The sequence below is a fragment of the Salarias fasciatus genome, chromosome 2, assembly GCF_902148845.1.
Source record: "Salarias fasciatus chromosome 2, fSalaFa1.1, whole genome shotgun sequence".
In the NCBI taxonomy this organism is placed as follows: Eukaryota; Metazoa; Chordata; class Actinopteri; order Blenniiformes; family Blenniidae; genus Salarias; species Salarias fasciatus.
Genome location: NC_043746.1, coordinates 16365437 through 16391369, shown reverse-complemented (window position 1 = coordinate 16391369; position 25933 = coordinate 16365437). Strand labels below are relative to the sequence as shown.

Sequence of the window (25933 nt, the reverse complement as noted above, 5' to 3'; positions counted from 1 at the left end):
ATCACCTTGGTCTTGCAATTTTTATATATGAATTGAAAGACCAAGCTTTAAACAAATAACTGAAAATCAAAATTCAAAGTGACATGCCACATGCATCAAGTAATGTCTTTAGACTTCTAGAATTTGCAATTTGGAAATATTATCCACAAAATTAAACTATTTCTGTCAATAATGGCTTGTCTTGTTGTAAGATTGCTTTATTTGTGCAAGAAAATGAAGCAGATACTACAGTTCAGGAGCTGTATGTGTCAATATATGTATTATAATGATATTCAAATGTGTTAACGTCACTCAGCTCTTCCTGAAGCCACAGGAAAACAAAGCTGCCTGGCTGTGGCATTACTGAAGGAGGGAAAGCAGCAGAAATAATGACTTTAACAATAGCAACTCTCTACAGTGGTTTTGACACACAAAATGTCAAAACATATTATTCATATACAGAACAAAACATCACCTTGTCATTATGAACCTGTGTGTGTCGCCAAAAATATAAAGGATGCAGAGAGAAAATGGCCATGTCTAACTATTGTGTGAGAATATTCCCTGGAGATCATGGAGATGTCCTGGTACATTCCAAATGAAACGGCCTGATGCAGTTCTCCAAAATAAAAAAAAAAAAACATGAAGAATTTCATGAATCCAAGTTCATTTAGTGACAGCTGAAAAACGATTAAATGAGCCATGAGGAAATTGAGCGCCTCTGACTGAATTTCATTATTAGAAGTTTTTATAGAATAAAGTTTGGAAGGCAGGAGATTCTTAAAGCGGCTTTTTTTTTTTTTCTTGCCTTTTACCTCCTACGTCCAATATAAAAGTTTTAGGAACAATTTTTTAGCAACCAAAATTGCAAATACAAAAAAAAAAAAAAAAAAAAAAAAAAGACTCAGTGTGAGGGCGTCATGACGTTACAGCTCTTTTAGCTAGTTGTAATAACCACAAAGATATTAGTGGTGTTTTTCTGTCTAAATTAAGAAGCGATAAGGACTCTGGCTGCTCCTGAATGCATTCCCTGAGAAGAATCAGCTAATTTGCTATTAAAGGTATTCAAGTGTGCTATAGAAAACACAGCAACTGCTGAAGAACGATTTCCATTTTGAGAGTGAAAAAAAAAACAATTTATCAAAAGACAACAACTGAAAACTTGTCTGTGTGTGTGTCGGCCTCTTATCTTGTGTCTGTACCTCTTTCTGGAGCTTCTTGAGCTGCTCCTCCATCATCTGTATCTCCTGCTTGTAATCCAGTATCTGGTCTCCTTTATCTTCTCTAAATACGCACAAAATAAAAGCAATTGCAGTTTTTCAAAACACTGTTTACATGACATTTCCTTCACTCAATTCATCTCACCTGATAAATTGGCAGATAAAACTAAGATTAAAGTGGATTACGTTTGCCAAAAATAGCAAAAGACATTCACAGAAATTGTAAATTCAGCAACTGTGACCTTTATATTGTGGTCTACATGTGATATACTGTGTAAATTGGATTATGGTGGAGAGCACCTGACTTGCTCTCTACTCAGTTTGTGACAAAATCATTTGCACTTTTTTTTTTTTTTTTCAAGATGACCTTTAATACAACTTTTGTAAAGGTTGTCCTGAGCTTTTCCATCACACTCACAAACACACACGCACACACACACACACACTCACAGTTGTTGTTTAAGGCGGCGGAGTTTGGCCTTGCTGTCTGCCAGCTGGAGAGCCAGGCCTTGGGGCGGCTCCTCGCTGTGGGCTCCCAGGGGCGCCGCGGTGGAGTCGGCTTGGGCTTCCCGCTCCCGACAGAGCTCCGCCATCCTCTGGGATTCACAGACAGAGAGGAAGAGACACGAGTGACTGATGTCTGAAGCAGGCAGAGAAAAGACAGAATCGGTGATGAACACCCCAGACGGCGAGCATTTATTTCCATCACACTGTTAAATAAAGAGCAGTAAAAGGTTGGAATGTTTTGTTGGATTTTGGTCGGCGAAGTCTTCCTTCAGCTCGTGTGTCGATTGGCAACGACAGAGGTAAGGAACTATTGTTTTGCTGGGTGTACGTTCATATTTACAGACCGAAGAAAAAACCAATCTCTGCTGCTGCTGTAGTTATTCATATAATGTCAACTAAAGTCAAACGATCTCAATCACGAGACTCTGCGGCCGAATACAGAAACCGACGGCTTTCAAAGTGAAAGAACCGTTAGGAGCAACTGAATAATCTCGTCTGTTTGTTTCGTTATGACTGCAGGTCGACCGTCATTTTATTGTTTTCCAAAGTAAGGCAGAGTGTTTACCATTTTCTCTCTGCATTTTTTGCGAGATATTTTCTATAAGAAAAAAGTAATAATCACACCCCATCTGCTCACACACAAAGCTGAGTGTGTTTCATTAGGGCTCATTTGAGTCGGTGGAATTTTACATCCTCCGCCGCTCTCATCTCACATTAATGTTGCATTTAGAGCTTCTTTTTTTTTTTTTAAACCATTTGTTTCATAATCCCTTTTAATCGCATAAAGGGTAAAACAAAATCTTAATGTGGATATTGGTTGTGCATATTGATTTAAAAATGCAGTCAGTGTCTGAATTATAAAGAAAACAAGAACATGAGGAGCAATCCAAGGGTTGTTTATGGAAGATTTCAGAGTCCATTCGCATTTTGTGTTTTCTCAGTAGAAACAGAAACTACGGGCTAAAAAAATACATTGTCTTTTCCTGTTTTTCATCTGTTTTTGACTCTGACCCTCAATTGCCGATCTACATTTATATTTAACAGTACATTGATTTTTTTTTCTGAATTTTAATCAGGGCCTGTGTGGTGATGACAGCATGAATATCTCCAGCTAAAACTCTGTTTCTCTGCAGTTTGACTGTTTTCAATATATTTGGGATTTCTCCGGGTCACCCTATTTCACAGATCAGAACATATGGATGGATGGTTTGATTCTATCTTTTCTAGCGTACATGCTGCCACCTTCGGAGAGCAGAGTCACCAGAAAAATCTTAAAAATAAGTTTATATAATAGTTGACTCTCTTTTCTTTTTTAGCAATTGGCTGGGTGTTTTATAAGACTGATTTTTAACACTAAACAAAACCAGAAAACAGACTTAATGATGCTTCATGCGAACCTCAGCTCACCGAAAAGTCAATCGAATTCTTCAAAACTTCACATGTGAGGTTGGTGTGATATTCAAGCTCCAGCAGCATCAGGACAAACATGTCAGGCTCATTTTTCTAAATCAAAGCTTCACAGCAGGCATTAAACCTCAGACACTGACATCAAAATCATGCGGCCTGATAAGCATTGACATGATATTAGACTCCAGCAGCGCTGCGCTTCCGCCCACACACATCTGACCCCGTCAGTCTGAGCAGATGTAGGCAGTCGACGTGGATGAGGGGTGACATGACGGCTTTCTCTCCTCGTTAGTTGAAATATTCACAAACGTCTCTTTTAGGCATCTTCCAAATATTTCAGTAAAGATGATCCACACCGTTTTTATATCTGACGGAGGTTTATGACTGACCCTTGACTCAAACATGCTCCATCTCAAGGGACGACCTTTCCAATAATACCTTGCCGGACCACTTTCAGTAGGTGGGGGGCTGCACACTTCCGGTGACTTCTTAAAATTGGTGGATTTTGACCACCGCAGGGCTCTGTTCACACGCCTGTGTCTGTTTGAATGTCCTTAAACCACAATCATTGTTGTGGAATTACATTTCAAAGAGATGCGAAACAAAGGTGTCACTGAAAAAAAAATTTAATTAAATTTCAGAAAGTTATTAACTGTTGGTAAATGAGCGTTATCACCGGGAGCCAATTAGCCTCATTGAAGCACTGATCTGAGAGAGAGAGGTATAACCACCCCCCCAAAAACACTTCCCTTCCATCCTCATTAGGATTGACTGCTTATGCTAATTGACTCCTAAAAATGTAAAAACAATTGGTTGTTATTTTTCAGAGGGTAATGTAATAAGCTATTGTTTTGGTAGCACCGCTGAGCAGCCCCATGTTGACTCCAGGAAGAGGCTGTGCCTGGCTGAGAAATTGTTTTGGAGGTGCCGGGCGGCAGATTTTGTTATTTGGACCCCAGGCACAGCGCTTCAATCTGACTCCAGTCTTACGACTCAGCCAGCCAGGTGCCGGCTGCCTCATATTTACTGCTCAGACACGAGAGCGCCGCTGAGGTTCTCACCGAGCTCTCGGCAAGAGAGCATATTTCTCAAAATGTCAAATTCTTCCCCGAAGTGTGTTCACTCATACCTCCAGATGTGTGTCTCTCTGTGCCAGCAGGCTTTGGATTTGTTTGGCCATGAAGCTAAACACCAGCTGTAAGTCTGCACCCTCGGCCTGCACCAGCTCCTCCCACTGGAGCGGCAGCACCATGCGAGGATCCTGAGTCACCTGCAGCAACGACAAGTCCCTCGGGTCTTAATGCATGCGAGTCTGGGAAACAAGGCACAAGGTCAGGGGGTAAACAATCCAGGCAGCGAGAGAGCCGTGTGAATACTGAGTATCTGTGTAAAACAAGAAAAAAAAATTACAAAATTTGTCTGTGAAATGTATCTAAAATGAGCGATGCGTGCAAAACTCATGATGCTGTTGACGGGTCTGAAATGTCCTCGGGTGGAAGGCATGTGAGCAGCGATGGGAGGGCGCATCCATCCACACACGGAGCGCACCTCTCACCTCCACGATTTGTTAGGCTGAGAAAGCTGGGCCAAAAAAAAAAAAAAAGGTGGCAACATGCTGCTGCTGTAACACAGACACTCTGCTGCTCCTGTAATGCTGGCAATTATTCATGGAGAGTTTTTTTTTTTTTTTTTTTTTTAACTAAACACAGTTTGGCATTTATGCCTTATTGGAGGGGACAGCAGAGAATAACAGAAAAGAAACGGAGGAGAGGCGACAACATGACAGAAGAGGAGGTGGAGAGGTGGACACGAGGGGGTGGAGGATCTATCCTACGGTGGCAGCGCGGGGCACCCGGAGGTCCAGCAGAGGCTGCCAGCGGAATGACAAGTAGCTCATTTTCACACTTACTGGAATCACACATAGGAAGTACGACTCTCTCTGCCCACAGGCCAGGCAGCGGAGTAATCCCTGACAAAATCACATTTAGGAACAAAATCTTCAGAGAGATGTCGCCTCTCGACCAAATCTTCACGGCTGTGGGCCGGCCGCGGCCAACGCTTAAGAGTTCGAGAGACTCTCGAATCGATTTAATCTGCACATACCTGCTGAATGGAGCTGGCGATGGCTGCCTGGGTCTCGATGTCCAGAGACTGGATCTGCTGAATAAACGTTTCCTTCTTCTCACACTGAAAAGTTAGACAAGGTTAGGAGTGTGTGTGTGTGTGTGTCTCAGATGAGAACAAGTGTCATGACCTAGAGAAGACGTTAGTGATCAAGCTAATCAGAAACTGTTTTAATATTGACGTACAGTGACATTTTGAAGCTGTGTTTGTCAAATTGTGTTTTTTGTTTGAAGTAATTCAGTGAAAATCTTATAAAAGGGTTAAAAATAGAAACATTTACTTTGTTACTACATATGGAAAAATGTTATTCCAATTTTATTTTGCTACACAACACATCCAAAGGTATTTGGCTGCATAATAAGACTATATAATAATATAATCTTTCCAAGCCCACATATCAGCAGAAATCCCCTCTTCTAATAAGTGGCATCCAAACACAAGAGCTTTCTATTATGCTTTTCAATAAAATAATACTGCAAAGCCAAAAGCTCAGAAACCCATGTAGTGCACAGTTAATCTATCAATTATAGTCTATGATCCTATGGAAATGTTCACAGTTAAAGTGTCTGTGAGGTTTTTGCAACGGAACTGCCAAATAAACAACAGTAAATCAAAAATTACTACATGCAACTGCAGCATGAAGGGAACTGATGAAGTTCTTGAGGTGAGAAGCTGAATGACTTCAAAAAGTCCATCCATACGTAGATTTAACCTGATTAGTTGCTGTAAAGTCCTGATATACATAATACATTCGCACATTAACAGGTAACGCGGTGAAAGGAATGCACCGATTGGTGATAGAAGATATTGAGCATCACACTGAACAAGTAAAAATACATTTACAAAAAGGGAAAGAAAAAAAAACTAATTGAGTCAGTGAACTTTGTGACAGGTGGGTGGACTCGAAAAAAACTTTAAGCGTTAGCAATTCAGTTAAAGTTATTAGATTTCGATCTTCAGAGCAAAACGCTCCGTCTCACCTTCATGTTCACTCAGCCATTAAATAATTAGCTGAGCACTAAAAAGTGTATATAGTACTGGAAATGTGTATCTGAATAAACCCACTGTGAACTCTACTCAATTAATAGTAAAAGTAAGCATAAAGTTACTCAAGTGAAAGTACAAAGCAAAGAAGTACTTTATGTGGTTTAATCTGTGCTTAATTACAAGTGAAATCAAACACTAGAAAAAAAGCTCATAGAAATACCACCTGTTTACTAGTAATGAGTATTTGTTATTCATTATTTCTCCTGTTAGTTCCTCCCTAAAATATTTTTTAAATACATGTGATGATGATATTTACTATTGGCGATATAAGAGCGGTGGTTGTATGCAGATGATGTTGTCCTTCAGACGCCTGATGGCCGTGTGAGTGTGATCACCTGCACTGCGCTCCCCAACAGCAGCAGCAGCAGCCGCCTGAGCTCCTCCACAGCAGCCTCTAAGGACACAGAAATAACTGTCATCATCATCATTATCATCATCATCATCATCATCAGCAGCAGCAGCAGCACTACCCCCCCAACACTACCAGCCTCCCTATCATTATCACCTTAATGTGCTTCACGGATAGCCGAGATGTGGACTCCTATATAAAGAATAATTACTTTCTTGCAGCTGGGCGATATGTGGCGCTGATAGGGTCACGCTGTTATCTCACCTGTTAGGGGGTCCTGCCCCAGAATGGCAACATTGGGGAGAGGCATCAGTATCAACTGCTGCAGGTCTTCCTGAACAAAGAGATACATGGAAAAAGTTAAGTGTGGAAAAAAAAAAAAAAAAAAAAAAAACTGTGTGGCGACTGGCTGGCAAATGCAATGGGAGCCATTAGTGTGCCCACAGTGAGGATGGAATAACATCAACAGAACATTTCCAACAGGCTGCTGCGATTTGTGATGTAAATACAGGCGTCATGATGGAGGCACAACCTTCATTCATGAATGTCAAGAAGCTTTAGCACATTCAGTACCTATATAATTCACATTTCACTGTATCTAACTGTCTTCACCAAGGATGTTAAACAAACAGCCTGCAGGCCAAAACCAACATCTCGCGTCGTGAAAAAATTACAAACACAACATTAACTTTAATGTTTCAATAAAATCCAGTGTAGCGCGTTCTAATTTATTCACTGGGTACTGCGCTGCGAGGGTGGCCGAGACCTGAGTCGAGAGATCAGCGACGCAGTGGTGAAAGATAGCAGGCGCATCACCGGCGAGGTGCCATTAGCGTCAGAGGCAAACGGTGAAGGTGAAAACACGCACACCCAAAGCTTTGGAAATCTGAGAGGCACTGTGGCAGACAGGGTTTCAGATCTTTCGGCAGATTTGGAAAGACAAGTAAAGCAGAAATACATTTTTGAATGATGCAATGTTTGAGAAGAAAACATGCTGCACAAACGGAGGACTGGTTTTCTTTTCCACATTTTATATTCTGAAGCAGTTGGGACATTAAACAGAATGATGTTGAAATTGCATATAATATTTCAACCTTTTCAAGTTTTGAAAGAAGATGAATTAAAAATTAAAAATGTAAACATTTTATACAATACTCAATCCCATTTTCATTAAAACAAAGAGAAATAGTTGGAGTTTGCATTATTTTATTTGTAAATACTACTTTATTGGTGAAGGCCATCAGAGATCAGATTGAGCTTTATGGACCGACGCATTAAAATGACTTTAACACCCCGAGTCTCGACCAACAGTGACAAACTTACAAAAACAAAGCAATAATAAACCACTCGTAAAAGTAAAGAATGTGTTAAGCACTTCTGTTGTTTCACCTTGTGGTCAAAACACAGGAATCATGTGGGCCGAGTGCAGACGGGTTGAAAGAGTCACAGCTGAGATCCTAGAAGACGAAAAGCCTCAACACTAAACCGTCAGGGTCTTTATTACCCACAAAGATCACTTCATCACAAATACGATAAATCTGGTTGTCTGATATAAAAATAAAGAACATTAATAATGAGACTATCTTCTTTTCTTGCTCTCCATACAAATACAGTGTCACCTTCGCTTCACCACCTGTATGTCTCTCTCCTCTCTGTTCTCCTGTAAAACCTCCAGGATCTTTGACTCTGGAACTGGAAGTCTGCCTCCTGCTCCACCACGTCTGCAGACTGTCTGACGAGGCATTTGTCTCGCTTCAGCGTGTCGGCCGCTCTCTGTCTCTGTTCTGTCCTTTTCTCTCTCTGACACCACGATCTCCCAGCTGGTCTCAGCAGAACAAGTCTGGTTGAGCTGGAGATCTCCTCTTGGTGAGGAGTTTGTCCTTCCCACTGCTGCCGATGCCTGTTCATGATGAGCAATCTGTTTGTTTTAAATATGAAGTGACTCTAAATTACTGATAGGTGAGGCATGTTGGGAGTGTTAGCGGCCTCTTACAGTTTAATCCTGCCTTTTGCCTCCAGGATCGCCCCTGACTTCTCATAATCCTGACTTGTATAAAATTGCCATAGAAACAGGGAATTGACACAATATCCTTGTTATTTTGAACAATTCTTTCCTGACCCTCCATGATTTCTCATCTAAAACTCTTCTTTTTGTTTTGTTTTGTTGTGTTTTTCCAGAAATAGCAGAATTCCCTCACTGTGATCAGCGAGTTTCAGCAAGCTGCAGTTTGAGTTCGAAGCTCTTGAACAAATCCGCTGGCAGACTCAATTGACTCCGACTCAAGCTGGACTGCTGACGCCTCCAGCAGTCCCCCCGTCCAGAAACCTGGCTTCTCTGGCAGAGAAATCAAGTGTCGATCTTTTGGCTCGGCAGCGCCGTGCTCTTCCGACACCGCCATCTAGTGCAACGCGAGCGTAGCAAGCGGTCGTCCAGTTACTTTACTTCTTTATTTACTCTGTGTTTTATTCTGAAACTATCAGCACATTCTACTTATTAATTAAAAGAAGGAGGAAAAAAAAACACAATCCTGTCGAAGAGCCGCTTGCTGCTGTTGGCCGGCTCCTCACCCAACTGCTCTGAAAGCCTGTTCACATCCTCCTGCAATCCATCAGCGCAAAAATCACCCCAGTACAGAAGCGAGCCACAATTACAGCTCTCTCTGCTGCTTACTGTAATTTATAAACTGTACAGCGACAACAGCAGCACACCAAGAGACGGGGCCTCCCCCTCAGCGACTGGCCTGTGCAGCCAACCTTTGGTTTCTGCCCCTTCGGGGTGTGCAGGGTATTGCTGAGCCGGTCATCATGCAGCTCGTGTTTTTTTTTTGTCTTATGCCAAACAGACGACTGCAGGAGATTAGCCAGACTGAAAATTATATAGGAGCTCTGCTTGCTGTTGTTGTTGGCATGCTAATATCCTTGCGTTGACAATTCCCCGCCTGACAGCCCAGCCAAGATACACAGCGGCTCGTACTTTCTCAAATCCCTCTTGCACTGTATTTTTTTTACTTCATCAGTTGATACAGTAATATCAGCCTGGCAAAGTAAGAGATTACCAATATGAGTCGGCGCAATTATCTGATCTCTGTGGCTTCTGCAACAGTTACACTTGAGGTTAATTTCCAGGGGAGGCGCAGATTTATCTTAAGACGTCACTGCAAAAAATATAAGCCTTTCCCCTTCTGTGGGCCTGAATCCGAATATGATATAATGCTAAATACAGCAGTGTGAAATTTGGACGAAACGTCTTCATCAAGCTGCTGGCTTCAGCTGAGGAGAGAATTAATATCCATCTGCAACATTGTCTTTTCCAAATTCTGTCTTCCTACATTATGTTGTTTGGACTGGTGCTGGCTTCATTTTTATTCAGAGACCTGCTTTTCACTGATTTTTTTTTTTTTTAATTTTGTTGAATTATTTATTTGATTTTTGGCTCCTGAGCGTCATGCAAAGCAGATTAGTGGAAACAAAATTTATTGGATGTTCAGCGGCCCTAAAAATGTCACTGATTGAGAATGTGAATCTTTTAACGGAGAGGGTCACGAAATTATGAGTTAAGAGAAACGAACATTTAAAATCCCACTAATAGAGGGTTGGAAAGTGAGAGCTTCATACCGTGGTATTAAAGGCAGAATAGAACATATTCGAGTACGACTGAGTAGAGCAAAACGGACAAGAATATAATAGTTAAACAGAATAACTCACAGTAAAGTAGAACAGAATTCTGTTTTTACTAAAGGGCAAAAACTGACAGTGCTCTGCTGTGCTTATGAAGCCATTATCTTTAAAGGAAGAGGCTAAATATTGCGAATACCTCCGAATATAAAGCTTTCCAGCTCGGCTCAACAGCAATTTACAAACTCAAATATTAATGAAAACCACAATTCAAACATCTCTGATGATCTAAAGCAAAACTGAGCTCTTTTATTTCACATAAAAGCAGAATTTATGAGTGTTTGGTCTGGGTTACATCAGAATAAGTGGCTGTGCAAAGCAGGTGAAAGGTTAATTAATTTACAGTTTTTTTCTGTTGGAAGGAAAATTACACTTGGAATGAACAAACAACAAAATCCTGCCACTAGGTCCCCTACAAGCTACTGCCTCTATACACACTGATTAGTGACAGAGTAAGTATTAAGTGTATATCCAACATTTAATTCTACACGGCAGTGAGGATTTTGCAGAAAGCAGAATTGGCCCGTCTTCTCGACTGAACCGTCACCACAAACAGCTGAGTTGCGTTCTTAGAAAAGGTAAGGTCACAGCGGAGGGAAATCAAGTCTCTCCAGGCCGCTCCTTCCCTCGCCGGCTGAAACCCGACACACTCTCGTCATTGTACCGCACACATTTCCTCACACAAACACAGTGGCGGCATTAAAAAAGCCACGGCGAGAGGCAAAGCTGTGACTGATGTGGAACTAAACGTCCTCGGCGACGGCGGCAAGCACCTGGCGAATTTCGAGTGTCGACGCTGACTGATATGAGCTTCCCAATTATCGCCACCCTCTTGTGTGGCTCTGAGCGTTCAGGGGACATTAGTGACTCACTGAAAATTAGGAAGTGAAACCTTGTAGGCTCGTGTTCCTGTGTTGTGTGACAAGCGAGGCGGTGCGTGTTCGGTCCACCTGACGGCTGCTCGGGGACGCTCTCTCTGCTGAGAACAGAAGCTTTGTGAATCATCCTCCGGGGAAAGAATTGTGTCATTTCCTCAAATGCCACGGGCGCCTACGACGCGCATTATGAAACGCATGATCCTGAGGGCTGCGTGATAGACTCCCATTCTCATTTCTTCCTCAGGCTCGAACCACAGCCGCGGCTAAAACGTTCCGTTTGCCGATCCTGCGCAGTCTTTCACCCCGTTCGCCCGACGATAAGAAGGGACACGTCGACAGAGGACGGAAACGTTCTGTTTCATTCAACCTTTCACTCGAACGCCGTGTCGCCTCGGGCGCACACTTCACAATATTCATGGGTGAACGCCGATGGTTGAATTTCATCACATCCTGTTTTCACTACCTCACAGCGACACAGCTCTCCAGCCCTCCATCTCCACCGCCCCGCACCCTTTTGTGCCGTTTAGTGGCCCTAACTCACACCGCAGAGGAATATTTCACTGTTTTTACAGGCACGTTGCGCTGAGAGTCATTTCAGTTTATCCGTTGGAAAGAAAAAGTAATACACGGGTGTTTTTGAAAACTTTGTCGCAAGAAACGATTGAGAGAGTGAATGAAGATTATTCACTACAGCAGATGGAGCTCGAAGCAGAGTTAGACTGCTTCCAAATGATGATTCTGCAGTCTGTATCATTGTGCCAGAGGTTCGTATCAGTATTTCTATGTAATGACTTGCCTTTCTGCTGAAATGTTAATTCCAGAGTAAGAAAAGCTATAAAAAATACCCAATTAGGCTTTGGTGATGCCGATATAGCAGCACAACTTCCATAAAAACAGCTCAAACTGGGATTTTGACATTTCGCAGAATGCATCAAGTTGTATTTTCTTGACAATCAGATGAGATGATCAGTACTGCTTCATTAGGTACTGAAAATAAAACAATGTGCCATCCATCCTTTGATTTGATACTTCAACAAGACAGAAAATGTTTTTGCAAATGTCAATCCATCCATCCGTCTTCTACGCCGCTTGATCCCATGTGGGCTCGCAGGGCGAACACAAATGTATGCTGATAAAGCATTTTACAAGAATTTAAGGCTTAAATCTTCTGAAAGTGTGTTTGAGGCTGATGTTTTTATGCTAATTCAAAAGATTTCTTTCGCTGACAGTTATAAATGTGTTCATATTTGCTGAGTTTCTACAACAGACTGCTTATGAAGACAAATAACACCTCAACCCACCAATTAAAACGTCATTCCAGGTTATTTTTTGCCAGCGGATGTTTAAAAACTCCCCGCTGGTGTCAAAACCACAAACTTTGTTGGCCACTTTTGGCTTGAACCACCCCCCAGCAACTTGCATGACTCGTGACTTTATTAGTGACGATTCGAGCTTCTGTGTCCTGCTCCCCCAAACATTAAGCAGCCATAACTTCACATATTTCAGAAACCGCCATCTTAACTTCCTCAGAGACATTTTCTGCTTGCTTATTACTTTTTGAGATAAAAGGGATTAGTAACTCCTGTCTGATATCTTAGGCAGAGAAACACATCTTCATCCCCTGGTAACTGCTGCATGCACTCTGCTTCCAAATCACATCAGCAGCAGCAGACAGTCCATTCCTGAGACGTGTCACCTCCGCGGTGCAGCTCTATCGTCAGCATTTACATACCGCCTGCATTGTTTCTTCACAAAACGAGGAAATGCTGCATGCGGAGCGGCATCAAGCAATTTGAAGTCCAGTTCCACCTGAAGAGCTTAGGTAAAATATTATTTTCCATTTAGCCCTGTTTGGGTTTCTGCCGCCTCTTATCCATAAATGTTAAATGATCTGACTTTACCCGCCTGCTGTTAGAAGCTGGGCAGGTAGCATACAGGCACTTTATCAAAAGCTTTTTCAGAAGAAATCGGCCGCCTGCTGAATGTAGAAACAGGCTGATGAGAGGAGAGAATGTTAAGAAAAACAGCAGAGCTGCGAGCTGTAAAGTCAAACAATGAGCGAAGAGATGCACTGTGTCGGGCTGCAGAGAACAGCGATAGATAAGAATCCTCTCAGGTCCAAAACCAACACTTTTATTTTTCACACTGCTTGAAGTCATTTGATAGACTTTGTAGCACACTGACAATTACACAAGTGGATATTTAGTAGAGCTAAATAACGTAATTTGGCAAGTATTGAGAATTGATTTTCAAAATAAAATTTCCACATCTTCATCAAGAAGATTGACAGAAGGAAATGTGCAGCCCTTGTTTAACCATATTAGCGAGCAATTGAGAAATTATACTTTTTCTTGTATGGTTGCATGTTATTTTATCAAACACTCGACCAGGCTTACAAGTTGATGCCACTCTAATTTGTCTCCTGAAGATCTGAGCAAAAAAAAAAAAAAAACCTCCCATCTCGCCCTCCTTCACCCCGTGACCCTCCCCTACCTGGTAAAAGGCCCGGAGGTGTCGGTTCAGGATGGAAAAGTTTTGGACCCTCAGCATGTGGTCGTGTCTGTCGCCGCTGTACAGCTGCTCCACCTTCGGGTTCGGGTCTCTGGACAAACACAGAAACAACACAGCTGTGTATTTGCGGCACTGTTCAAACAGTCCACGGCCGTTTCTCTCCAGATGAGAAATTCTTATGCAACAGTGCATTTAGGCAGGGAGTGAATAAAATTTTAATGAGCTCGAGAAGCAGGCGGCGAAGGATCCACATGCGATGATTTGTTGAAATAAAACGACTTCGGTCAGGCCAAATTAATCTGCTGTTCAGCAAATACAACCAACATCTTGTCTTTCAGTTCGAGAACAAAAGCTGTTTTTCTGCCGATATCTGAACATTAAGATAAAGAATGCGGAGGAGACGACCAGCACACCGGCGCATGTGCAGCATCCCCCGTTCATGATTTACAGGAGTTTTGGGGTGATGCATTTATACCGATGTTTCACACAGACTCCAAAACAATGTGAGGCTTTAGTGTGTGAGAGAAACACTCAGTCTGTAACAAGACAGCAGGTCTGCAGAGCTTTACTCAGGCGGTGAAACAGGAAATCTGATTTTTAACTAGAGTCAACATTTAAGTGTTACCTGGGCGACTCTGGCTCATTAGTGAATGCGTAAATCTTATCATGCTGGTTGATCGTTTCTACTGTGAATCTGATGGTTCTTCGTACATTGATTCTGAATACATTTCTCACTTGATCATTTTGTTTCTTTCACACTAATTCACAATAATTACTGTTTTGAAAATCCATCCATCCATCTTCAATCACGCTTCACACTGTTCTAGATCGCTGGAGCTAATGGCAGCTGACTGTGGGCGGGGGGAGGATACACTCTGGACAGATGGTCAAACACAGAGAGAGACACACACACACACACACACACACACACACACACACACACACACACACACACACACACTCAGGGCCAAGGGGCAATTTCGGGTCACCATTTGACCTCACGTGCATGTTTTTGGACAGTGACAGGGGACCAGACCCGGAAGAACCCTACACACACACACACACACACACACACACACACACACACACACACACACACACACACACACACACACACACACACACACACACACACACAGATACGGAGAGAACATGCAAACTCTACACTGAAAGGCCCGGCTGGGATTTGAACCCTCAGCTTTCTCACTGTGAGACAAAAGACTGAACCACTGCAAACGTTCGCTTTAAGAAAATATCTGAACGTTTGATCCTCCACTTAATTCTTTTTTCATTGTCTATTCACAAAAATTCAAGAGAAAACCAAAATTCTGGGAAAAAGCATTCAGCCCCCGGGATGCTCGGTGGCCCCCGGGAGAGGCAGACCCCACACTGTAAAGAGCCCCTGTAGAAAAGAACCAGACATTCAGAAAATCTATAAACATTATTAAATCCAAGACCCCCGTCCACTTTATCTTCCCAGTGATCTCATGTTTAGTGTCAAAGTCACCAGATTGTCCTGCTGCTAATTTTTTCAGATTGGTTAAAAACTACTGCAAACAAATGTCGTTCATCATCTCAAAGATGGGAACAACTGCCGAGAAAGCTGTTTTTTCAATTGTTAATCGAATCCTGTGTTCTAAACATTTAAGGTTTTATGCCACATACATCACATACATTTTCGTGTATGCAAAATTATATTTTTTATGTTGTCATTTGATTAAACTAATGCACCAGGCAAACATTTTTGTATTTTTTGTAAATACTAACTTCTTTGAATTTGATTTCTGATTTCCAATATGGAAGTACAACACCAGACAGCAAATTCAGGCAGTTACAATACCCATCTGAACAACCAGATTGCACAAAAAAAAACCTTTAAATTGGTTTTTAAATAGAAATGTATCTTTCCCACAGTTCATGTCTTCATCTTGTCGCTTATTTTCTTCATTGAAAATACAACTGTTGATTCAAAGTTCGACTTAACTGATTCTACATTTTCAATTTCTCTCACCAAATCAGTTCCGCTGAATTGCACATTGATGAGGAACAGTTAACAAGTCAAGTCACACAATTAGTTTTGTTTGTTTAGCAGCATGAATGCAAATCTGAAAGGCAATGAAGCAAGGAAATGTTGATCAATCTTACATGATCCTCATGACCTCATTGAGGAAAATCCCATTGGTCAGCCTGAGGTAGCGGTCTCGGGCGCTCTTGACGCTTGAGTTGACTTCCATGTACTGACTGTCGAGCGCGACCCCGTCTTCACTCCCCACCATACCCTCGAACAGCTCGGCCTGCAGGACACACACAGAGGGGTGGTGTTGAGCGTGTGCGGCTGTACGCTGTGTCAACCAAAAAGATGGACACAGACAAGGAAGACAGAGACAGAAACGGAAAAAAAGGGAACGTGGAGGGAGCGAGAGACGAGCGGGGAGGTGCAGAGGGGCGAGCATTTTCACACAGGAAGCCACTTGAGTGGGTGCACCTGTCTGAACAGGTGGGATCTGTGCTCGCGCACTGGGAAGCACTTCACAGTGACAGGCAGCCGAGCAGGACCGCAGCCAAGGCCTCTCCCCTCTCTCTCTCCTCTAAGACGAGCCGCTGCCAGCGCAAACTGCAATATAATGAGGTTTATTCCCACCTGCACCTTCTAAAAGCTGCACTGTTGGTAAACAGAGTAACAAGCTGGAGTGGAATCAGCCGGCGAGGTGAGAGAGGAGCAGCCGAAGACCCGGCGTGACAGGATGCGCTGGGCGGCACGGCGGTGGCTGTGGTCAGCTCGCGCCCGTGTCAGTTAATAACCGACCAGCTGAAGTGGTGCTGAGCAGAAAACGGGCTGTGTCAGCTCCAGGCGTCCTGTTGAACCGTAACCTCTGACCTCCTTTTCGCCCAGACCGTGCCCAGGAGGGTCTGCAGCATCCTTCAGCACCCCATTAACACTGCTCACTGACCAGAAGGGGGGGTAGAGGGGGGGTCACCCAGGGGCTGACTGGCGGTGTGGAACTCAGCCAGAAATCCAGAAACTTACAAATTCAACAGATCCTCAACTGACTCTCAGCCAGACTGCGGAGTTTCTTAAAGAGTGGAGGTAACTCAGTGTTATGTTCAGATCAGAAACAGCCCCAAGGACGCGGAAGGGGGAAGAGCTGGTCATTCACAGGCGAGGGAAGCTGCCAAAAGGAGAAGTGAAGTGTTTGCTTTTCTCTTCACAAAAGGCAGAATCAAGGCTGTGTTTTTTTATTATTATTGTTAAGTCAACGACTATTTTCAAATTTATTTGTGTGAACAGAAGAGGAATGCCGAAGGCTCCAGAGGATATAAGTAAAATATTTCTGACTGGAAATAATGTGGAGTTTACAACAGAGCCGGGCTTTTCTTTCTTTCTTTCTTTTTAACAATATTTCTACATTACTCTCCAGTTTTATTTTCCTCTCTCTCCTTCTGAAGATGACCTTTTTTTTTTTTTTATCTTTTTACTAACTCGAAGTGATAAATGGCAGATGACATACCCATTGCGCCAACGCACTCCCCATGAATTCCTCTATTATCTCCTTAATGTTGGACTCCATTGTTGTGTTTCGAGGGCTGCGACACGCGACAGCATCGAGCTAATTAAACGAATATTATCGAATGTGTGTCTGACAGACAGTCCGCCTCGGAGTGAAGCCGCGCTGCTGCGGCCTCTCGGGCTCTTCCTCCTCCTCCTCTTCCTCCTCTCACTGTGTGACAGTTTCATTGCAAAACCGCAGCGGATTTTTTTTTTTTTTAACACACGTGTTGCGTCGTTTCGTATAAACACACCCTCCGCACGTCACATGCACGAACATCCTCTTCAAACCTTTTCAGTTTAGAGACATTAAAGAAGCAGCCACGGTTTTTTGGTTTTTTTTTTTTTTTTTTTTTTTTTTTGCAGAAATGTGTCCTGTGGATTTTAACAGTTCCTCCTGCATACATTAAATTTAGCAAACACAATATTGTGTTTTATTATCAGGATCTTTTTGTGTGAAACTCTGGTTGATGATTTATGTTACTGTCACCAAAGTAGTCAGAGGTGCAGTTTCTTGTGTCAGGACATTCTGGGTTTCAGGGCTTTGCGAGAGTGACCTCTGCTGGTTGAGAAGAGAAGTTTTCTATTTTCCAGCCATCCATCCATCTTCCGAACTAATTTAGGGCCACGTGATGCTGGAGCCGGTCCCAGATGCAGGGTGCGCCCTGGACAGGTGGCCAGTCCATCACAGGCCAAACACAGAGAGACAGACAGTCACTCAGCCTCACATTCACACCTACCAGCTCTCTGAAGCGACCACTCGGGCTCAGACGTGTTCTGGAGCGTGCCACTGAACCACGGGGGTAACCATGGAGTAACCATGGGAAACATGCATGAAGTGGGAAAACATGCAAACCCCATGCAGCTGAACTGGGAATGATTTTCTCAACACCACCTGTGCAGGATCCTGTTTTCAATCAATGAGGGAAACCATGCAATCCCTGATCTATTGTAATATTTAAGAAACACGTACATGTGAAGAAGATTTTTAATTTCTTTTTTAATCAATATTCAAAGACATACATGTGTATAGACTGAGCAATACTTTGCGTAGCATATTAGGATCCTTGTTGTGGAGTTGATTAATTCTGTATATGCACAGGCACTGATATGAAACTCATTTAAAAAAAGTTGGCAAATTTGACACTTTTTGATATGCAACTACAAATTTATTCATTTTTCTTTTGCACTGTACATTCATTTTTCTTTGTTTTCATATTTTCAATTACAGTGTTATAGATGGAGCTTCTGGTACGGCCTCATAATTAAATCAGGCTCTCAAGCTCTCACCTTCATTGTTCTCATACAAGAGGGATTTTCAGTTTGTTTAGGAATCAAATGACACATTCATTGAGTTATTCTGTGATAGAGTTTTATTTAAGAAGAAAATGCACACATTTGGATATAATCTGTCGCTAGGACACATCACCACGTATAGATTGCGTGGAAAGAAAAAAAAATAGCATTTAATAGCTATTGTGCTTCATGAGATTCTTTCTTGCGTGTGTGTGTCAGTGCGCTGGTTCTGCTCCCGTGTGCCACAGTGCATTCCTGAGGGGCCGATACTGCTTGTGCAGCAGTGCTGGGATTAACCACACCAGGATTATCAGATTGTTTCAGAGCTGCCAGAATAGACACGATGACAGCTTCATATAGGGCAGCACACTCACACAAGCGCGTATACACACTGACACACACTCTTAATCCAACGCCTGTGCTGAACCTAGATAACCCATTGTACAAAAAGGAAGCCGACACTACAAAGCAGTTAAAAACTTCTACTTTTAATATATAATTCTTGTGCATTGCCAGTTTAACAGGTTTTCTGAAGCATTCCATTGCAGTTTAGGACAAACTCTACAGCTCCCAGATGAATGATACAGTGTGTATGGGATCGACTTCAGCATCATGTAATTAACACATTGCCAAAAAATAATACAAATGTCAAAAAAGTGGTGAGTATGATATTATGGGTTGAAGCTACCCCTGTTTAAACTGAGTGTTCTTTCTCCTAAATACAACAAACAGTACTACACATCTCCTGAACAGATTTTCTGATGGTTACATGTTCGTGACGTCCTGCACAGAGGAGATGTTGGTGTTTGTGTCTGTGCAGGGCTCTCGGTACGATTCCTCATGTGTTGCCCTGTTTTGGCCATGTACAAAGGGAGCTGCGGCTGCTGCGTTGGTGGAGTATAAATCAAGCCTAACTTGTCAAAAACCCAACAGGCCTCCTAGCTGCCACCCCTCGACTCACACATCCAAGAAGAACACCTCAGACACATCTCCTCCCCCCCGCATCCCTTCTTCCCCAGCTGATATTTGGATGTCACTTGACTCTAGCTGGCAGGAGCAGGAGTAGCGGCCTTCTCCGCCGCGTTGTCTCCCTTCTCTCCGTCCGCAGCCGCAGTGGACTCCTCGGCGGCGTTGGGGTCGACCTGAGCAAATTTCAGCATGGTGAGGACCGTGACTTTGACGTCCTCGAAGGTTTCCTTCAGTCCCTTCTCCAAGATGTATCCCTCGCTCTCGTCCTCGGGGTTCTCCAGCGCCATGGCGGCTTCCACAGCCGTCTGCAGGTACCGCAGGCTCAGAATCACCGACATCTGGGGAGGAAACAGGCAGCCAGGATAGGGTTATAACTGGGTCTGAAATCTGTGTTCACAGATTGTTTATCGCCCAGTCAGATGGGCGAATGGCTTCATATGCTCACAAAAACTGACGCCTCAAGAGAAACATCAATTTTGTTATATCACCAATTTATAAACTGTGATAAACAAGCCATGAAGTACTGACACAGGCGCAGATTTACTTGTTGGCATCTCCTTTACAGCCTCACCCTTAGTGACTAAAGTGTAAAAATGTATTTTTTTTACCACCTTGTAGATATTTTCATTCTGTGCACGCCCTGTGAATCACACTTAAGCCAAATGTTAATTTCATTGAGATGAATACTGAAACTTTTCTTATGCTTGTTTACGTCAGCAATGAAGAAATGAGCAAGGTCACGGTGGATGGTTTTAAATTTCCACTGTGAGATTGCAATAAAAAAGCTGACGTGGAGACTCATCCTGAGTCACCCAGTATTATTAAAGTATTCACTCTGAAATGAAGCGTACGTGACCATATTTCCAATCCATCCATCATCTTCTATGCCTGCTTGATCCGTTTTAGGGTTTTGAGGGTTTTATTTCTTATTTTTTTTGTCACTACTTTCAATATTTTCTGGTCCCATTTCAAAGATTAAAGTTGAATCTATGAATCCCAAGTCCTCACTTAAAGCTCTAATAACTCTGAAGACTATCAGGTTTGCCTTTTTAAAGTCTGCGGTAAAAATAAGATTCTATTCCCCTCATCAGTTCAATAATATCATCCTTTCATCAGATCGCTTAAACAAAACGAATTAACAATGTGTTTGTTCAAACTTTAATATCCGGATGATGAGGACTAGATATTGCCGGACTCTTAATGAAATGGCAACTTGAGAACAACAACACATTACTGTCAGTGCTGAAACATAATTCTGTCTATTTGCTTGTTATGTTATGCAGCATCATATGAGGTATATTTTGGCAAAGAACTCAGATTGGGAGTTAAAAACTGATTATATATATGTCTGCACTGATGTCCATGAGCACAAACTGCTGCACTGAGAAGTATAGATTGTGTGATTTGCTTCAGGGCTGCACGTAATGATGTTCTGTGAAGCACATGTGCGATCATTCTGTCCCCGCCCGGGGTCGTCTTCGTCATTCGAAGAGAAAGTACTGTCAATACTGTTATTTTTTTTTTTTGCAAACAAGCAAAAGTGCGTGTTTGATTAAAGCATCAAAAATCAATGGAAGTCTGGGAAATTTTCTTTCTCTCTGTTGTCATGGCACGCTGCGCGTCAGCAGACAACCAGCGTTTAAAATTCTGCACTCTTTTTGTACGTGGGCTGACTTCAGGACAACGGTGGAAAAACATCCTCCCACACTGTGACGAGTCCTTGGTGAAGGAGACAGAATGGTTAGAGAACAAATCATTTCAGCTCTTTCGGCGGCGCTGTGTGTAGTAAACATGTAAATAGACGCGTCCGGTGCGTTCAAGTGCTCCACCTGTATCAAGATGACGGACAGCACCCCGGGCCCGGTGGAGTTCATCAGCTCCATGTAGTAGTCGGTCAGAGCCTGCCTGCAGCCGCGGTTGTACAGGTTGAGCTCGTCTGACTGGTAGTCGTAGTTGAAGTGGGCGCTGTTGTCCGTCAGGTGGTACTGGAGGCAGGGCCGGGGCGAGGCGGGGTTACAGCAGCTGTACGGAACGCCGTCCAGCAGGTAGCGGCCGTCCACGTTGCTCCGGATACGGCTGGGAGGGAGAAAAAGGAAGCAAAGGAAAGCATGAAAGCCGGGAATACAAAGCAATGAGAGTCAGAAAGCGGGTGAAGCTTGGTCTTTGGCCTGACCATAGATTTATTGATAAATGACCAGCACCTCAAGACAGGTCATCAAGCCACGGCCTCTCTGTTTACTCATTCCTTTTCACTTTATTCATTTTCAAAAAACCTTTCTATCCATGCCTGTCCTTCTCTTTGAAAGTAAAGGCCAACGCTATTTTTACTAGTCTTCCTCTTGCCTTCACACTATTATTTGCACTGCACACTCTCTTTCTCTCTTCTTTATATAACACACGATTTGACCTTTCTGGATGCAAAGTCTGCTTATTTATCACTCACACAGACGTCTTTCTTTCTCCTTCTTGAACACCATCCATCAGAACACTTCACTTGATTTTCTATCTCACATTTCTACATCCTATTAACCTCTCCACCTCTTGTCATCCTTTACTCACTCCTTGACGTCCTTGGAGGTGAAGTCCAGGAATCTGTTGCTGACCCACTGCACCTCGAACCAGTCCTTGAAGTTGTTGTTCCCGCAGCAGCGGAACTCCATCTGCAGACGATCAATGGTCTCCTTCTGAAAGCAGCGGCCGGGTACGTCCGTGTCCTTGTAGAAGCGGATGCCGTTCCTCAAGCCCACCTTGCGTTGAACAGACACAAAGGAAGAAACGGAGGCAGCTTCACCTGATGTTTTTTGAGAGTGATATTACAGCACGCTGTGTTAAAACTGCAAATGTTCTCTGATTAAACCCGTTCGCAGTGAGTTATGACAGTTTTCGGTGTAATTTGACACAGGTTTTTAATGATGTGTAAATTCCTTCTCCTGTTATATCCATGTTCACTCTCAGAAAATTGTAAAGGAAATTAATTAATTTGAGGAAATGATGAAAGCTTGATTTGCTACCTGTGATGAGAATTTGTAATGTGCTAAAATATGAATTGATTGGGAAGAAAATTGGATTTTCTCTATCCGCACAGGTCAGTTTTCATTCAGGATCTCAGACGGCTGTCTGACTCATTCAGCCTCAGCACCTGAGACTGCCTACATGCTCTGTCTTGTGTTTTCTTCAGAGAGGTCTTCTTAACACTCGTGTCCCGTTTTAGACCCAATCTCACACCGGCTGTATCGCTTGACTTGTGGCCATTGAAATGCTAAGACGGCCCTGCGAGCCGACCTTCAAAGACTCCTCCAGGCGTCCCTGCAGGGCGTAGCTGAGGACCACCACGGAGACCAGCAGGCAGCAGAGCAGGGCGGCGACGGCAAACCAGGCCAGCAGGAGGACTTTCCAGCGGGGGAAGCGGCTGGCGTCCAGGGAGTCCTGACACACTCGACTGGCAATCCAGTTGGTGCCGATGGAGGCCAGACCCACCATCATCAGGATGTTGGGCACTGCGTGGATCTCTGTGTTATCCATCACCTGGAGAGGGAAAGCAGAGACTGTCAAAAGATAATAGTCGCCACAAAAAAGCCGCGGCCAACCGTAGGTCACTTTGTCATTTCCTCTACTCACTTCAGCAGGTAATAATCCCACATTCAATTAGCCTTATCTGTTGAAAAAAAAAAGACTTTGGCAGGCAGGAGATTCAATTAGCTGCTGATATGCTGGACGCAACAACTATATGGCAATAAGATGATAAATTTAATTCACTGCCCCCGTTACAGCAAAAAGTCCATTAAGTACTGAGTTTATTATTGGTTGAACATTTTGCTGCCTGCCAGCCACAGAGCACCTTTGGCCAATTGTTGTTTTAAAATTACGTTTGAAAAACCTACAATTAAGTCCAGCATTAGCATCTGGCACTATGTAATGTCTGTCGGCCTGGAGCAATTCATACAGATAATCTCAGCCTTTGGACGCCACTGAGAAGAAGTAATCTTTTTTGCCATGAAAGAAAATCTGTATTGTCAACAATGAAAGTGCAGTAATGTGGAAAAAGCTGTGTAAATAATGGAGCTGGTCTGCCAAGTGGCAGAGGATTAAGCTTTTGTGAATCATTCTTTAAGGTTCTCGAGCTTCTTCTTCACTGATCACGCAGAGCAAGTGTGACCTCGGTTTCATTATCTGAAGAATTCTTTATCGTCTTTTCAGTACTGCCATGAAAAGCATCTGACTTTTCAATTATCATTCAATAAATATCTGAAAGCTTGTGTCTTCACAGCCTGCAGCTGTCCTGTGTTGACAGCATGCTATCAGTCCTGCCGACTTATCCAAATCAATCACTGATCGATTGAACACCAAAGACCTGCTGCTTCACACAGGAGCTCCAGCCACATCCCGTTATCTACATTCAGTGTCGAGGCAGATATTTGCAGGGTTTCTAAGCAGACTGCACACAGCCGGCTTGACACACTGGATGTGTGTGTGTTTGCATTTGCATTTCCTGTGTGTTTGTATTTGTGGATTAAACTCCTGAGCTAAGTGTGAATAAAAGGCACAGATAAGCTGCAGCGCAGAAGATTCAGTAGACAACCGAAAGAAAGCAAAGGCAAAAGTCTGAGCGCATATTCACATATTTGTTCAGCGCTGAATAAATATGTGCGCTGGCTCTCCGGCTGACGTTCAGTTAATAGCGTGTGTTTGCATCCAGGTCTCTGTCTCTGTACCTCGGACCGTCGGAGCAGCTCTGTCTTGAGGTAGACCCCCAGACAGAAGATGAAGGCCCCACACATGACCGCCAGCCAGGACAGCAGCCACAGGCCTTGCGCCAGACGCACCCGCCTCTGCTGGGTGAACTTCATCTTCAGCAACACCATGGCTCTCTATCACACACCAGTCAGCACAAAGACAGAGGGAGAAGTGTCAGAAGAGGGTGGTGGGAGCTTCGGTCGAAAACTGAGTCTATCCAGATGTGGCCAGCTGCATGCAACGAGAGAAAACCCAACGGAGCTCACAGGATTGGGGTTTCAGTGCTGCAGAACTCGTCCCGCCGGCGTGGTCAGTGGTCGGTTCAGGCCTTGTTGTTTGGTGAGTTATTAGCAGGTTGAGCTCATCTAAGTTGTTCCAGGTGGAGGGGATAAGCAGGTAAGATCCCTGGGATGGTAAAGGACACGGTCGACCTCAGAGGATTAATCCAAACGCTTTCACTTTGATGGTGAAATTGTCCAAAAATGATTCTTTATAATCCAAATCAGTGCAGTGAAACCACAGGAAAATGTGGGGAAGAAAAAAGTGATAATACTGAGGATGATGATATTCCTTTTTCCAGAAATGGTAGGCTTTCCCCTCAAGCAGTTGGCCTCACTGCAGTCGTCTCGCCTTCAAGCTGAAAACCAATGATTTCCTCCTCTTGATCTGATGTTGTCTTTTGATGGCGCCCCTCTGGGTCTCTGCGTGTGCGGCGCCCCCCTAAACCGCTGTACCCATGGTTGGAGGACACAGAGACTGGCCAAAGTCGAGAGTTTGGAACCCTAATCCCCCAACAGAGTACTCGGGATCCTATTAAAGCCCCGGGGCCAATGGGAAAGCAGGCCAGTGTCTGATCAGCAAACTTGTTCTGATGGACATAAAGAGTGGGCGGGCCCATCGGGCTGTTATGACAGGTGAAACCTGTCGGCACAGGCCGGGCAACATGGATGAGAAGCACAGGAAGTGCAGCCCTGATTGTTTAGTGACATTAAAATCCATATTGCGAGGTCGCATTCTGTTGTCGATATGACTCAGTGCTTTACTGACAAACTGAGGGAAAATATGGAACCCAGACAGAGAAGTTTAGGCGATTTGAAACAGCGAACCACAGATTTATAGTTGAGCCTCGTATCTCAGCTCAACTCCAATTTTAAGCTGAAAGAAACAAAGAAAAGAAAAACTGCTGTCAAATATTTGCATGGCTTTACAATCATCTCCCCAACCTGTTATAAATAGTATTGTAATTTTCTGACAATCTCAGCAGGCTGCACGCCCACTCACACATTTCCACTGGTTCAAACTGAAAATTGTCTGCATCCAATTAGTTTGTTGAGTAAACAGTGTTCCTGAGGCCGCCTCGTGCACAGTGAAAGTGAGGCAAGAGTTATGCTTGGGAGGGGATTATGAATACGGTGCAGCAGGCAGGGAGGCTGATGGGGTTTGATCAATTGGATTAAACTGTTGATCATAAGTATTTATGACAGCTTGGATCAGGGCTGAGGATGAAGCAAGCCTCGCGATTGAACCATCTCGCTACAGCTGATAATTCAGTCGTCACGCCTCCAAACTGTCCGATAAAGTTTCTCCACCACAACAGTCATGATTCCAGTTGTGGGGTTTAATTAGTAACCCTGATTGAGGGATTTCCACTTTTCCAATCCAAAACTCAAACTTGTGTCATCTCAGTGTC

At 43.4% G+C, this 25933-nt stretch overlaps 2 protein-coding genes across 3 annotated transcripts in view; both read right to left on the bottom strand.

Annotated features, from left to right (window-relative positions):
- The window catches only part of ccdc88b (coiled-coil domain containing 88B), a 53271-nt gene extending 35864 nt beyond the window's left edge, over positions 1-17407 (bottom strand). For both annotated transcript variants that reach the window (XM_030106093.1, XM_030106102.1), the window contains exons 1-9: positions 17207-17407; positions 15843-15991; positions 13680-13788; positions 6898-6967; positions 6620-6678; positions 5217-5300; positions 4243-4383; positions 1650-1795; positions 1182-1263 (exon numbers count right to left, since the gene is read on the bottom strand). In XM_030106093.1, coding sequence (XP_029961953.1) covers positions 1182-1263; positions 1650-1795; positions 4243-4383; positions 5217-5300; positions 6620-6678; positions 6898-6967; positions 13680-13788; positions 15843-15991; positions 17207-17266 — 900 coding nt within the window. In that variant the 5' untranslated portion in view covers positions 17267-17407. The remainder of the gene's footprint in view (positions 1-1181; positions 1264-1649; positions 1796-4242; positions 4384-5216; positions 5301-6619; positions 6679-6897; positions 6968-13679; positions 13789-15842; positions 15992-17206) is intronic.
- A 1601-nt stretch (positions 17408-19008) lies between these two features.
- Positions 19009-24422, bottom strand: rom1b (retinal outer segment membrane protein 1b). Its single transcript, XM_030107724.1, has 5 exons — positions 24222-24422; positions 22792-23034; positions 22069-22256; positions 21339-21585; positions 19009-19847 (listed from the first exon to the last, which is right to left on the bottom strand). Exons 1-5 carry the CDS (start codon positions 24369-24371, stop codon positions 19584-19586), a joined length of 1092 nt encoding a protein of 363 aa, XP_029963584.1. The 5' UTR covers positions 24372-24422; the 3' UTR covers positions 19009-19583.
- Positions 24423-25933: the final 1511 nt, after the last annotated feature.